Raw genomic sequence first — 16,252 nt, forward strand, 5'->3', positions numbered from 1 at the left:
TATTTTTATTTTTCTCCTACCAGTTTCATTTGTTAATGCTCTTTGGATGATCTGGCTTGGCTGGACAAGCTTTCTGAAGATTCTGCAGCAACTCTATTTTGTGAGCTTCTAATCTTCTACCATCCTTCTGCATTATGCTGTGCAGAAGAGCTCATGTTCTAAAACTTCTTTACATGAGGCTAATTTAATGTAAGCTTTTCTGTACACAGGGCTCCCTATTTTCTCTTCTCATTTGCTAAAGCAGCCTGTTGAGACGGTAGCAGCAAAATAACTGCACAGCTTGCAGAACACAGATGAACCACAGAATCTATTTTTAAAAATTAACATTTGTGTCAAAAATATTATATTCTACTAAACTCCAACCCTACTGTGAACTATTTATAAGAGCTCAATTACAACTGCTTGTTCAGAGAACAGCTGAGAATATATTTGCAAATTAATATTTAGTATTGTACATTAACAGTCTGATTAGGCACATATAACACTAATATGCAACATGGGTAACACTACTGAGCCACAACTCTTAGAGAGTAGTCTTTAAAAATAATATTTATGTTTTCATATTTCATAAACATCCCTATGATATTGCCTTTTCTACCTAAATTCCAGAAATCTAAATAATAAACTACTGAACATCATTATATGTACACAGCTGTTACATGAAAAATCTGAATCTCCCTTGTTACAATGGAACACCAGTAAACAGTGACAGCAACCCAAATATAATGACTTTCATAAAGGTCTTGTCTTTATGACGAATTCTTATGCTTTAATAAGTAAAAGGCATTGCTTTAACCAGTCAACAACTATTTATTAAATACTTTATCATGTGCCAAACACTGTGCTAATAAGCACCAAGAACCTTCAGAATATTAAATATAGGATACTAAGCAATGGAGCCACAACATAATGGCCAAAGGAATACTGGTTGTTTGGAAATTCATACTAAGTCATATGGTTTCAGATTTACTGAAAAAAAAATTGAGCTTCAACTCTTAAGTTTCTCGCATATAAGGTAAACTAAGGTTTTCTAATGTAAGGTGGGATACACATTTGGCATTCATCAACAAATTCAATTTCAAATATGGTTCATCTAATATATTATTCTGATTTCTCAAGCACACTTAGTTGGTATACTAGATAAGGCAAGCACTTTGGGAGAAAAGGAACAGCTGTAGACAATGACCCTGTGGAAAACACTGGACTTCTTATCCAGATAAAGCTGCTTTCAGGGAGAGGTAGATGCTCCCATTTTCAGTCTTTGAGATGACTCTTCATTCACTATTTAAAGCTAGGAGAGGGAGAGAAGAAAGGCCCTTTACCATAGTGTGATCATAGTAGTCAGCTATTACTAGGTATTTGCCCTCCACCTTTGTTCCATTAGTAGGGGTGAAAATAAGGAGATTATGATTTGAGTGTGTAGTCAGGTTGCTCAGCTGCCTGAGGCAGAGGTTCTAACATTATTCTTGAAGACTTTTTTGTGATTAAATCATGCTTTGCAGTCAACTCCACCAGTAGGTGAGGTATGTAGGAAGAGTCTTAGAAGCCTAAATATCAGGAAGCAAAGTAAAGGACCTGATATTCAGAAATTATTATTCTAGTTATCACTACTGTTCCTGATTGAGACTTTAAATTTTCAATGAACACAAGATCCCATCTGGCATCTAAATAACAACAAACTTTGTCATACAGAGTAACAGAAACATGCATATATTCAGTGAAAGCAAGTCATTTTTTCTATACTCCCAAGCCAAGAAGATTTTTCCCTCTCCCATTTTCTAATTTTGAACTTGTATCACCTGGAAAAGTCTCTGTCTCTCTCTGTATCTCTGTCTCTATCTCTGTCTCTCTTTCTCCTCCCCCTCCACCCCCCCCCCTTATTTTCTCATTTCCAGATAGGCAAATATTGTAGGAATTACAAAGTGATGGGGATATGACTAAAATTTGAATTTAAATCTAAAAGGTTGAAGGAAATCTGTTGAGTACAGCTGGAATTAGAATGACGACTGACTAGATGGGGATGTAGGGATAAAGATTATTGAAGAAGCAAATGAATAATTTAGCCTCCAAGGCTCCTTGTCCAAATCTATTTACCACTTGGTATTTGACCTCGCACTTGGCATACAACAGGGTCAAAAATGTTTGTGGGACTGTTTATTGCTAAATGTATATTTTCAATTTTTCCCCCCAGAGAAGGAAAGGTGAAAGTACAGTTAAAACAAATGCTTGCTAATAGGGAAAAAAAAAAAAAAAACAATAAAAAGTTAGAAAAAAACATTCATAAAAAATTATTTTAAAAATACATGCATGGCCTAAGTGTCTTTCTTTATTCTACTAGAAAAGCACAAAGCTGTCTGTTTTGCTCTCTCATGTAGTCCAGTTACAATATACATCCTGACCATAATAATGACCCTGTATTCTGGAACTTCATGTTAAAGTATTTTTCCCTTTTACTGAGCACATATGCCTTTTAGGAAGTAGGCAAAAGTTCATTTTTTCTACATATATTATTGAAACTTATGATTTATCTGTCTTGGATAGTTTCTCTGCCAGTATACCTTTAATCATTTTCTTTTGCAGGTCTCAAGGGCATACTCTTATCCACAGGCTGTAAAGGAGATGAAACTGAAGCCACTGTACAGGTAAAATTGTGTGTGTTTCTCATTTTGGAGGCACACACCTTAGTACTTTTTTTAGTCTTCATCTTTTTTAGCATTAGGAGCAATAAAATCCTTGTATCAGAGATTTTTTGCTCTGAATCTGTTCCAAATTCACTTACATTTAGAGTGAAAATACAGCATATATTTGGTATTTCTATTAAAAATAATTTTTCCTTTTTGATAGGAAGGGGTGATACAAAACACTGATTAGTTCAGAAAGAACGTACAGTTCAATTATTTCATACTCTTACTACTGTAGTTTTGTAAGTTTTCTCATTCTGTTATTTCTTCCCTGGAAACTATTAAAAATTTTCCTTTTGATAAAAAATACATATTTTCATGAAAAAATTATAATCTGGAGAAGCAGCATGGTATAAGGATTAGAGCAATAGCTTTGGAGTCAGAACATCCTCAATACTCCTGCTCTAACTCATATTGGTAATGTGATCCTGAGCAAATCACTTAACCTTTTCATTGCTCTAGGCAACTCAGGCTAAAAGTTGGAGAACAGTTACAGAGCTACACTGGTATATCCTACAGCAATGAAAATACAATTCTCATTTAAAAAAAAAAATTGTAACTCACTTTTCTTTCTATTGCAATATAATATTTCCAAAGCGCTTTCCTTATAACAATGTTATGAAGTAGGCGACAATGGTATTATGCTTCCCCTTTAAAGATGAGGGAAGTAAGCTTAAAAAGGGAAAGGGACTTTTAGCTAGTAAATATCAATGCTCTGATATAAACTCAAGCCTCCTGATTTGAATTCTAGTGCTAATTCCATCTAGTCTCTCAAATCGGACTCTCCAATCCAACACAATTAATTAAAAATAAAGACAAAGAAATTTATTTGCCTGGAGAATAATTTACAATATTACCACTTGTTTAAAGATAGAATTTTTTAAAAGACAGTGGATAGAATATTCATACATTTATATAAAGAGTAATTTGTATATAAGAATGGGCACGTAATCTGGTCTTTATATGCACTCTCTTGCTCTTTCACCTTTGCCTATGCTCAGCAAAGAATATACTCTCTAATCTCACCACTTCCTTACAACTCACTTCAAATTTCACCTTCTCAATCAAGTATCATCTAATCCATCATTTACTATTTATTTGAATCTATACAACTACTTAACTTTCCTGAGCCTCTATTTTCTGATCTATAATATGAGAAGACTGAAGTAGACAGCCTCTTAAGTATTTTTCAGTTCTGGATCTATGTAATCCTATAAACTATTCCTTAAAGCAGAGAAGAAGCTCCATGAGGATGTGAGCTTTTCTTAGTTATCTTTGTATTTTCCTCAACAAGGCTTAGTTCAGTGCTTTGCATGGAGTAGACATTTATACTATGGATATTTGTTGAACTTAATTGCCAGAAATCAAAGTAGTTGTGGCAGAAATCAGGGGAAGCAGTATCAATAGAAATGGATTTTTTTGTTCTTTTACCTAGTCCAGTGTCTTAGACATAAGAAGTGCTTTAAAATGTTTTCTAAATTAATTGCAGTCATTCCATCTTTCTGTCCTTCCTGGGCGTTCAGCAATTCAGTGAAAAAAGCACAGAAATTTGAGTTTTAATTCTCATTTTTGCATTTGCTAACGGTAAGATTTTCCCCTTTAAAAAGCTCACATTTTATTTAGCAAGAAAAGAAAGGCATACATAGATGAAAAGTTAAGTAACAATACAAAAGCAAAATAACAATATAGCACTACAACATAAGAGATGTTATAAGGCAGTACACAAAATTCTGCCAAGTACAGTAGAGATAATGATTCTTGTGAATTCCCAGAAGACAGAAATCACATTGTGACACAGTTGCATGGGAAAGTTTCCGGAGAAAGAAGGATTTTATTTAACTCCAGAGTTTGGGTAGGATTTAGATAAAAAGAGAGAAGGAAAGAAGATATTTCAGTTAGGGAGAAGGGCCTGGAGCTAAGAAAGTAGGAAACATTTTCATAATAGCAGTTTTACTAGAAGAGATGTTTTCTGTACTGAAATAATGGGACATAATTCTAGATAGTTAGACTGAGACTAAACAGTCCCTGATCCTGAACACCATTTGAACTTTGTTCTGTATATAATGTAGAGTCATTGAATGTCTCTAAATAGGAGATGAAAGGGGATTCTAAATACTACTTTAATTTCTGGCTTTTCATTTCTGTTGGCGCTCAGTTTTATCAGGCTCTCTGCACACAACTTGACTTCCATTTTGTTGTTTCCCATTATCTAGCACATCTTAAAAATTCTCTTGCTTTCTTTGCTATCCTAGGTCATATCTCTCCTCAACTTGAAAGAATATTTCCTCTTTCAGATTTCTTTTTAGAATGTACTTCATTAACTATGATTTTCCTTAAAGATAATCAATGTAGTACTGTACAGTGACAAAAAAATCCATGATTAATGTTTCCTTATTACTTATAATACCAATGTGAAAACTAAGTTCTATGAGTGGCTTGTGCATAAGTATGTGCATTTTGAAAAACAGATCGAGAATTTTTAAAAACTGGTTTTATTTTAAAGTGTATTTAGGCAATAATTTCATTAGGAAAAGAAATAGCTACCTTTTAAATTCTATAGCACTGTCATATATATTTATATCAGGAAGGAGTTCCATTTCTTTTATTTCTGTCTATTCCAGTTGCACAGCATAGTGCTGTAACATAGTATTACTTAATACAAACGTGTTTTAATGAACACAATGTTGTGCTAATGAATACAATGTTGAGAATTAATAGATAAATCAAACTTTGCCATTTTATTCTGTAAGCAACTAGCAAGAAAAGTCATTCAAATTACATAAATTTTACCTCTTGCCCTCATCACTCATTTTAGAAAATGCTATTTTTATTTGGTTTTGCTTTTTGATCCAGACCTCTGATTTGTTTGGAGTAAGGAACTCCCCTCCATCCAAAGATTATTAGCAAATCAGATCTACTGTAGCATGTTCCTTGGGAGGTTAAGTACCTTGCCCATTGTCACATAGCTAATATGTGTCAGAAATGAAGACTTAAAATCAGGGTATCCTTCTCTTCTTTAGGCTATTTAATGGAATTGTTTTGAAAAAGAGAGAAATAGAGTGACTTCAGAGATGCTAATTTTTGATTATTCAGGCAAAAATCAGATATTATAAGAGTCCAGACTTCTAGATATTTTCAATATATTTCAATAATCAAGTCCCTAAAATTTACGTCACATCACTAAAATTCACATACAAATAAATTGTTTTAAAATAAAATTATGCAATTATAAACATGAGTTTATAATTTGTCATTTTACAAGGCTTAGATTTTTAATCACCAGATTCTAGGAGATAATAATTTCCTCTTGGGTTCTTTAATTTCACTTAATGGTATTTTGACATGTGCTAAATATTCTCATCCAAACAGTTGGAATTTGTCATATGTCCCCATTCATTTATCCTTTTTATAACTAAGCAAAACTATATATCCTATTCAGCCATCCCCAACTGATTAAGTTGAGTTTTATTTCTAAACATAAATAGAACCCTAAATATTTATATGGAGTCATACCCTTAGCAGGATGGTCTTAGTCTTCAGGCCAGCATCTGAAACATTGTCCCTACTGTGCTTGCCTCTCTTAGCCACAAGCCATCCAATTTATCTTACTTGGCAGTTAGGGCTATTTAAAGGGACACCTTTGCTATTCCCTCTGGTTTTTCTGCTCTCATTTCTTCTTTTTTTAGAGTCACTGAATTGGAAGGGGCCTTAGAGGCAATGCAATCCAACTTTTACTAGAGCAGGAACCTTTTCCAAAAAATACTCAACAAAACAGGATATTTTGTTTGAAATCCTTCATCTTCAAACATGATAGTCTGTTTGAAGCCTTCAATAATAGCAGTCTGTTACATTTTTGAACAGCGCTAATTGTAAAAATGATGCTAGGGCTTACTGAACTTTTGGGGGATGAGGGTTTGAGCATATGGGGAAGTGAATCAACTTCTGCCTTATCACAACTTGATCTTGGTTTTCCTAGTTTTACTTTTTGGATCAAATCTAATTGAGTTAAGTCCAATATCTCTTCTAAATCTTGCATCTACATGCTAAATATTGCTAGTTCATTTCATCACAACCAGGAGTTTGAGTGGCCATTCCATTATCACAAATGGCAGAACAGAATTACTGACTCCTATATTATAAGCTCCAAGAGCCCAGAGATGGCATCTTACATCAAGTTTTTATCTTTCTTAATGCCAGGGATAGTGTTTTATATGTAAGATATGGTTAATGAGTTTTTTTTTCTGAATAATTTTGCAAATGAAAGATAACATAATAAACTCTTGAAGAATGTAGTTTTTTCTCTCCAATTGAATTGGAAGAAAATATTTTTTTTGCTCATGGAATACACAGTTCTTTTTCAATTGGAAGCTAACTAGCTACAGTATGATGTGCTTAATTTAAATACAATGATCTCCTTAGCAAGGAAAAACTTGCTCTTCATAATACATTAATGGTATGGTACTCATAGCAATTTCTGATTGTATATGGAAATGTTTTTAAAGAGAACAGAAACATTTTCTGCTACCATTTTAAATACAAAAAACATTAACTTTGAGCTCTTAGAGCAAGGACTAGTTTTTTTGTTTTTGTTTTTCTTTTTATCACTTAGTATATGTCTAGCACATAGTAAATCTTAACAAATGCTGGTTAACTGTGACAGCGATTTTCCTACAATGATAAAAGGATTCTAAAATACTTACCCTTTCCAAGGTGAATGTCCTAACCACGTATTCAGCAAGTGGTTCCATTTCTACACAGGTTACTTTGAAGTCACCATAAACTTCAGTATCATCAGGCCAATACTTATAACATTTAACCTAAATGGCAAATTGAGATAACATGTTAAAGAATGCTAAAAGTAAAGACATGAAAGGTAATTTATATCAAGTAGGACACTTGGACACATTCTGGAACCTAGGATCTTTTTATCTGAGGTTCCATTTCTGAATTAGTTTCAATCAAAGACTAATTAGAAGCCTATAAGTCATCTCAAATTACTATCATCACCACAAACATCAATGAGATTACAATGCCAGTTGCGTACAAGACTGGAAGAGTTGGCAAAGCAAATGAATGACATTCAATTTTTGAAATGCATTATTTGAAAATCTCAGAGGTCAAAGAAATTCCTTGGCCACTGGATTTTGAATATGAAGTACTAATTTTAAGAGTACTGCCTATTATTTACAGAACATAGTAGCAAAACTTTCTATTATTTATAGCTTTTCTGTTTTTATTTTTAAATAAAATGTCATCTTGTAAAGATAAGGATCTGGTAAATGTCCCCATTTCTCATGTTCCATTTCAAAATTCATCAATGGGTCCATGTTGAAAAATCCACTAACTACCTTTCAGCCTATGCCCCTCTTCAGTTTTAAATACCACATTTTTCTGTTTCAACTCCATCTCTCTAATTGTTCCTTTTCATTCTTCTTTGATGGCTTTCCTGCCTCTCCCCTACTTCCAAAGCAGAGTATACTCCCCAAGCATCTGTGCTTCTTTCTCCTTTCCTTGTTTATTCTCTTACTTAATCATATCAACTTCTGTATTCCAACTATTATATCTAAACATATGACTTCCAGATTGATAGTTCCAGACATATATTTCTAAACTGGTTGTCTCTCTGAAACCTCACACTCAAGAGAGCCAAAACAAGAGTTATTATCTTTGTCCCTAAACTATCCTTTGAGAACTATTATAGAAAAATCATTACCTCCATCTCTCATATTTGAAATTTTTGACTTTTCCTTTTGTCTAAGGAAATTCCTAATTTTTTTAAAGGTAAATTTTACCTGACCAAAATCTCTTTCAATGATCTTTATTCTAGTTCCTAATGCTACACTTATATAGGATTTTACTACCAAGCACATGAGATAGAACAATAACTTTCTGTTACCTACAGGTCATCCTTCTTTCAGGCCATTCTGTAACCCCTACAAACCATCCTTCATATCAGACTAATTTCAGTAGGCAATTTACAGATCTGGAATGCTATTTCTCTGCTCAAAACTTTTAATGGCTCTTACTTGCCTTCTGAGTAAAATCCAAACACCTATTCCTGACACTGAAGGCTCTCTACTATGTAATTAATATAACTATCATGTAACACCATGTAACATATAACTAATGACCATGAAAACTCATCGTCCCCTGTACATCCCCTCTGTGATTCCTGTCTTTCACCTTTGCTTATACAGTTCTCTGTCCTCTTATATACTCTCTGCCTGCTAAAAATGCTTTACAATTCAAATAAAAGGTGATCTATTGCCTGAAGTATTTCTCCCTTTGGTCTTTACAAAGTATTTGATTTCACTTCTTTTTATGTTCTTATATATTATTTTATATGTTATTTATAGCATGTTCTACTAAATTATAAGAACAATATATAAGTATTAAATATATACTGAATTGAATTGCTAATCAATTTAAAAAACTTAAAAAAAAAAATTGCTTACTCGGCCAACTTCAACTAAATTTGTAACCATTACAATGCAGGCCGACTGCTCCTGCCAGATCATTCTCCAGAAATCATAAACTGTTTCATGTACTGGACCTATAAAAGAAAGTAATCAATCAATCAAATAGCATTTATTAAATATTTATCACGTGTCAGTCATTATGCTAAGTGCTGAGAATAAATAGAAAAAGAATACCTTCCTCTCAAAGAGTCTACATTTTAAAGGGGGAAAGAGAACAACATAAAATGGTATACAGAAGATAACAGATATGATGGAAGACAGAGTTAGAGGGAATGGGTAGAAGTAGCTTAATGGACTAAAAAAAAATTACTGAAAGAAGTTGTATCTGAGCCGATTGAAGGAAGTCAAGAATTCTAAAGCAGAGATCAGGAATGAGAACATTTTAGGTATGGGAGATAATCAGTACAAAGACCTAGAGATGGAAGATGGAGCAATATGTGTGACTAATACATCTGGACCAGAGTCCACAGAAGGAAGTAATGTGTCAAAAGTCCAAAAATGTGGGAAGGTACTAGTTGTGAAGAGTTAAATAGCAAATGAGAGTAGGATGATAAAAATAATAAGGAGCCATTCAAATTTATAGAGTTGGAGTGGGAGAAGATGAGCAGACCTATGAAAGATGAAGTAGGACAGAGAGCTAAATTTAAAGATTACTGCAAGAGTCCTGGCTTTGGAATCATTTCTATTCATTCAATATTCCTGCAGTTAATGAAGAGTTTGGATGTGAAAAAAAAAAAAAGCAGAAAAATACTACATCAAAAGCAATCAAATGTATGGAGAAAATTATCAGAAGATGGCATTTAAGTTCACTCTGGGTCAGCATTAACTATTAAAGGAAAAAAAAAAAACCTGCTATAGAACATATTGGTATGTATATTTGTTATATGGTAACATATTTATAGGCATAGATATTGTTGCTTCCAATAATACTTCTATCATTTCTGCATTAGGTCCATGGGCATTTTCAAATCATCATGAAAAATGTATGGTTTCCACTCCCAATGAACAAAACAGCTCATAATGCTAATTGAATTAATGTCCATTATTCACAAACAATACCCATTTGGGGGCTAATGAAGATGCACTCTTGCTGATAAATGTTCACTCCCTGCAAACACATTGCTATGATGTAGTGCACTTAAAACAGTAAAACGTGAATGCTTTCCAACTTTAAAATGATGCACAATTAAACTAAATTACTCCTGGAGATATATGAAATACTTAGGATATGACCTCTGACAAAGCAGTAAACACTAGATTAGAGCCACCTTCTTCTATTTTCCATAAGATAAATATGCAATTCTTCCTTCCCTCCTCTTCAAATACTCAGTGATCAACTTGGATAGAAAATTTAGACTATTCCTGGACTATGTTCCAGACATTATTATTCTTCTTTGTGTGGCAGTAGTAAGATTTTCCTGCCTTTTCCCTTCTTCTCTATGAACTTAAGTTGCCTTGGCTCTCCTAAGCTCTTTGTCTGTCTCCAGTCTTGCCCTGAGTAGAAATGGCAAGAAGTTTAATATCTCATTAAAACAGTATTGGTCTTGGGCCACTAAAATTCCATGCCAACAAACTATGCTTCAAAGAGGCAGTAACCTTATTCAAGATGAGACTAGTTTCAGTTCCCATTTACTAAAGGGATCAGTGATTCTTTTTCTGCTAATTTTCTTGGATAGGTCCTCTGTTATGCCAGAATGCTGAGGACCAAACCACTTAATATGGCAAGTTGTTGCGTCTCTTTACTATCTTATTATAATTAAAGGCACACGGGTTTTAACTTACCTTGGGTTGCAATGTAGTGGCTTGGTCTCTGGTAACCCTAAAACAGCAAAACAAAGAAGTTATCATTGTGTAATGTTACCAAAAATAAAAGAATGAAGGCATAAGAAGGTATAGAAAACCCCTCATTAAGGTTAAGTAATAAAATGCTCAGAAATGAGTAGTGAACTTTTATGGTTCACCTTTCAAACTACAGATATATTTTATCTGAAAAGCAAATATAAACATTTTATTAGAATAACAGAAAGTAATCACTATATGCTATTTCATGACCCTAATACACTTCATTTTATTTCATTAAAATAGTCTTTCTATTATGGACTTTATATTCCTTTAAGAGTTTTATGCCTTTCCACTGGGCTGTGGTCACATATCCAACGATAATGGTGTACAAAGATCTAGATTTTTATTTTATTAACTCAAAATACATCACAGTGAATTACAAATGGACAAAGACATATTAGAACCATAAATAATAATTGAACATTTCAATGTTAGAGCTGGACAATGCATGTGTGCATAGACTTAACATCTTAATATATTTTGAAACAACACCATTTTTCTAGAAATGTGATGATACAACTATACCAATTGTATTTATGCATGTTTATTAGCTTACTTTATACATACACACAATTATAAACATGCACACATATGGAATAAAATTTTAAAAAACCCCACAACCAGAACAAAAAACTTTTTGATTGTGTATACACACATTCTCAGGACATATTGCAGCGTTAAAAGATAGTTTGCTAGCTATTTTGACATCAGAGAAATCCGTAAAGACAAATTCAAAATTCATTTAATTATCACTAAGTGTGGTGGTGGTAAGATTTGAATTTGTTGTGTTTGAAGGACAAATACCTGAGTATGACTTTTTTTATGTCTGGATGTGGGTAGCTTCATTTAACTGGCCAGAGTGTGCAAAGTAGCAAAGAATAAGTTTTCACTGAAACTCTTTGGTAGGATTGCTGATCTCTAAATTTTAATGAATATCAATATAAAATATTTAAGGAGAAACAATCTATATTTTTACTTCTTAAAAGATTTTTGTCTGGAGTGAACTTATTGCCCAAATTCTGCCTATTGCAGTGTACTTATTTTATTTATAATAAATCAATAAAAAGGAAAATATAATAAATATGTATGGCAATCACTAGAATTCCATAAAATAACTGTACAGTTCATTATTTGGTACCAAATGCGCTTTTCATCTAGGAAGAATTCTGAATTCAAAGTACTAGAATGCTCTCATTAGGATATGTTTCACTTATAAGATATTCTTAAAGGTTAACTGAAGAAAATGGTATTATAAAAAGGTTCCAGTATATAAGTTTTGACAAAAGATTAACCTGAAATTAAAATGCTAAACAGGGAAAAATATTAAAACATTGATTAATTGGAGGTATTTAAAATGGTTTATTATGGAAAAAAAAAACTTTTGTTTGCTAAATGGATCATGATGGGAATTGTTACAATATTGAGTATCACTGGAACACTTAGAAGAAATATAAATGTGTAATTCATACCCACTGTATTTATAAAATTCAATCTTATGATTATTTAGCAATAGGTACTAATAAATCTAATAAACTAAAGAAATTTTAGTTCAAGTAAGTAAAACGATTAGAAGTATAAATATAATTTTAACTAATGATTTTTTTTTGAATCATTCTTTCATGGTTATTGACATTAGTATGGTCATCTTCAACTGTGATATTTTACTTTCAAATGTATTATATACATGTAAACGCACACACACATATATAAAGAATATATGTATATATATACATACATATATATAAAATGTGTGAATTGGGCAAACATATTCCTTTCAAAAGGATTATCAATTATCCCACAATTTTTAGGTAATATGTTAATGTTTATAATCCTATTATCTTTAAAATCAGATTGCAATCATTCAATTTTCATTTCCTTTCACAATAACTTAGCTACCAAATCTTTAAAAATGTTATTTACATATATACTCACTTATAGCTAAAATCTATAAAAACTAAAATACAGTAAGAAAATCTATGCTATAACTAATTGGTTTAAATACATTTTGAACATATGATCTAAATTTACCTTAATTTGATTGTCAGAAATATTACTTTTTCGAAAACCACCACCACACTACATAAACGATTTCCCCCACCCATATTGTAAAGCAGAAAATAAAATATGAAACAGGAAGTTTCAGAATTACTAGTACACATCATACCATCCAGCTTCTCACATAGTTTGGGGAAAGGGGTGGGGGTGGGGGAAAGCTAGACACAAAACCATCAAGAAATAAAACTTAAGTACTTGATGAATTGCAAAGGTGAAACATTTTTACCTTTTTTCACCCACTAGAAATAGCCAGGAGGGGGAAAGGGCTAAACTATCTTTTCTTAAACAAGGAACAGAAGTCACAGACAAAAAAAGAAAGAACAGATATATATATATATATATTTATCATATGATGTTAATTAAGTGAAGCATGCAGAGATAAACTAGTAATAGGCATTAGTAAGAACTGTAATTAAGAGTAGATGAAGTCAATATTTAAAATAGGGTGCTGTTATTTACATATAGTGGTACTTACATCCCTGTACAGCCAAATCTACAGCCCAAACCAAAGTCAGGTGTGAAAGAAAGCACAACAACGTCAGTGAGTACTAGGACGTAGAACAAGGAAAAGTGTACAGTTTGTTCTTTACTTTTAAAAGCTATCAATCAATTTATAGGTAGAACATGCAAAAAAGAGATTCAAATATATAGAAGTCAATAAAGTTGAAATAAGCATCACATGAACACTTACATCGATATAGTTGGCATTAATATAATCAGAAGAAGGATCATCCTCAACAGGCTGCAAAATGACTCTGGAGTGGTCATCTACAAATATAAAATAATAATGGCAACTGTTAAATTTTTATGATCTCCTAAGACCATTCAGACTTAAGATTATCAATATGAAATAACAGACAGAGGGGAATCACAGATACTCTTTGATAAATAAATTTTTTGAGGAATGGAATCATAAGTCTATGACTGAGACAGATTAGTGTATTGAGAAGTACATTGAACTTATAAATCAAATGACTTGGATAAACGACTTATTAGTGTAGTGATGTGATCATGGGAAACTCAACCAGTAAATATTTTAGTCTTTTCTCCTTGAAAATGAGAGAAATAGTAGTCTGCTCTCTTAAAGGGCTATAGTAAGGATTAAATGGGATAAAATTTTTGTTAAATGTTAAATGCCATATAAATATGAACTGTTGTTTTGTGGGGTGTACCAAAAGTCTTAGTGTCATTTTAAACTGCTACAATTTAAGAGCTTAAGATTAAGCTCAAAACCTTTGTGGATACCACATATATAGGCATTACCAGTTAGGCTACTCAGTGATATAATAGATAAAATGTTGTAATAGGAGTCAGGAATATTTGAGTTGGAATTCTGCCACAAAAATTTACTAGCTAGGTATGTGATCCCCCCAAAATTACTTTAGTCTTCTCATCCTGTTTCCTTATCTGTAAATGGGAATAATATTATCACCAACCTCACAAGGTAGTTAACTTGATTTTGTTTTGCAGTCTTAAAGTTCAATATAGGTATTGGCAATGATTGTCACTATGAGAACATCATGAAAATGTATGCAGACTTTAGTTATTTGCATCCTTTCATTCTCCATTAGATACTTTCCAAATTTGTCTACAAGACAGCTAAGTGACCCAGTGGATAAAGTGCTAGGTCTAAAGTAAGGAATATTTGAGTAATATTCCATTAGATTCCTAAAAATCTAGTTTAGACACTCACTAGTTGTTCGCCTTTGGTAAGTCATTTAATCTCTGTTTGCCTTAATTTGTTGACGAAGGTTGAAGAATGACAAATTAATCAAGTATCTTTGCCAAGAAAACTCCACCTGAAGTATTGGTCAGCCATGATTGAATGGAATGATTGGACAACAAACTATGATGCAGTCTACTTTTAATTTGAATTGGGGAGAATGAGATTCCAGACTGTCTACATTCATGTCAATTTCCTGGTTTAGTAAATGGAAACCTGTTATATCATGAATTTATGTATTTTAGATGCAGTTAGCATCTAGGAAGTCACAACATTCATAAATCAACAGTTGCATCAGTCCCCATGTGGCCACTATCGAGATTTGTACAAATCTGAAACATGTGCTCTTTACCACAAATAAGCAACAGATCTGAAGAGAGAGCTTCTAATTCTGACTCATAATCCCATACAACTGTTAAAATAATCTAAAATTCTGAAGTTTATTTTAGCAACATGTTCTGAATTGTTTTTAATTAGAATGGGGTGCTCTAGGTTAATTAACAGCTTGTAACATCCGTTTCTTTTCCTGCAATAGGATTGGTTTCATATGACAATCACTGTATTCTTCCCATGTTTAAATCCAAGAAATTGAAACTAAACTCAAGGCATAAGATAAAAGAAAGTCCCTGATACTAACTCTAATCAAACAATTAGGAGTTCAGATACCCAGGCTCCAAATGGATTGCTAAAGACATGTGGGAAGTACAATACTCCCACCTTTAATATGTTCACTGTACAGTACTATAACTTACGTTATCTATGAGTGTCTTTTAATTACCCTGATATTTTCAGTTGTTTAATAACATCTCCATGCATTTATGGACAAACATGAAACCAAACAGCAGGCCATCTCCCCTGTGTAAGGAATTCGAGTTGATTTAATTAAATAAGGGTGATGACAATCACGACAACATAGCCAATAGCTAAATTAAATGGCTGATTTTCTAAACAGATGTGTTACTCTCTGAGAGTCTGTAAAACTACACAGAGAGAAATGGCAGTTAACAAAATCTGACCTCCACATGAGATACACGTTCAGTGAAAATGTTATGGGAACTTACATGCTATGATGTTTCCATATCGATTCTTTGTTCTATTTTGATCTTTTTTAGCCACATCCCAAGATGCTGACTGTCCCTCAAAAAAACTCTAGGAAAAAACAAAACAAAACCAAAAAACCAACAATCAGGAACCAATTTCATTCTCTAAATTAAGATCATACTATACTAATTAAAATCATAGTGTAAGATCATACACATGGTACCAACAAGCAAAATTGATTTTAAAAATGACTAAAAAATAGTAAATAGCTTTAAGTTCTCAGACCTCAACTCATGCTTCCCATTAATAAAGATGATAATCTTTATGAGGATGAACTAAAAGAATTGTAGTGATTATAAACATCTATATAATTGAAACTCCATGATAGAGAAAGAAAGAAAGAAGTAAACAAGAATATTTAGAAGAAAACA

At 32.6% G+C, this 16,252-nt stretch overlaps 1 protein-coding gene across 1 annotated transcript in view; it reads right to left on the reverse strand.

The window, feature by feature from the left end:
- Nucleotides 1-16,252, reverse strand: part of PTPRK (protein tyrosine phosphatase receptor type K) — a 539,585-nt gene that overhangs the window by 28,597 nt on the left and 494,736 nt on the right. Inside the window, exons 17-21 of the mRNA XM_051997718.1 lie at nt 15,842-15,929; nt 13,749-13,825; nt 10,943-10,979; nt 9,137-9,234; nt 7,382-7,498 (exon numbers count right to left, since the gene is read on the reverse strand). Of these exons, the coding sequence (XP_051853678.1) occupies nt 7,382-7,498; nt 9,137-9,234; nt 10,943-10,979; nt 13,749-13,825; nt 15,842-15,929 (417 nt within the window). The remainder of the gene's footprint in view (nt 1-7,381; nt 7,499-9,136; nt 9,235-10,942; nt 10,980-13,748; nt 13,826-15,841; nt 15,930-16,252) is intronic.

The sequence above is a fragment of the Antechinus flavipes genome, chromosome 4, assembly GCF_016432865.1.
Source record: "Antechinus flavipes isolate AdamAnt ecotype Samford, QLD, Australia chromosome 4, AdamAnt_v2, whole genome shotgun sequence".
Lineage (NCBI taxonomy): Eukaryota > Metazoa > Chordata > Mammalia > Dasyuromorphia > Dasyuridae > Antechinus > Antechinus flavipes.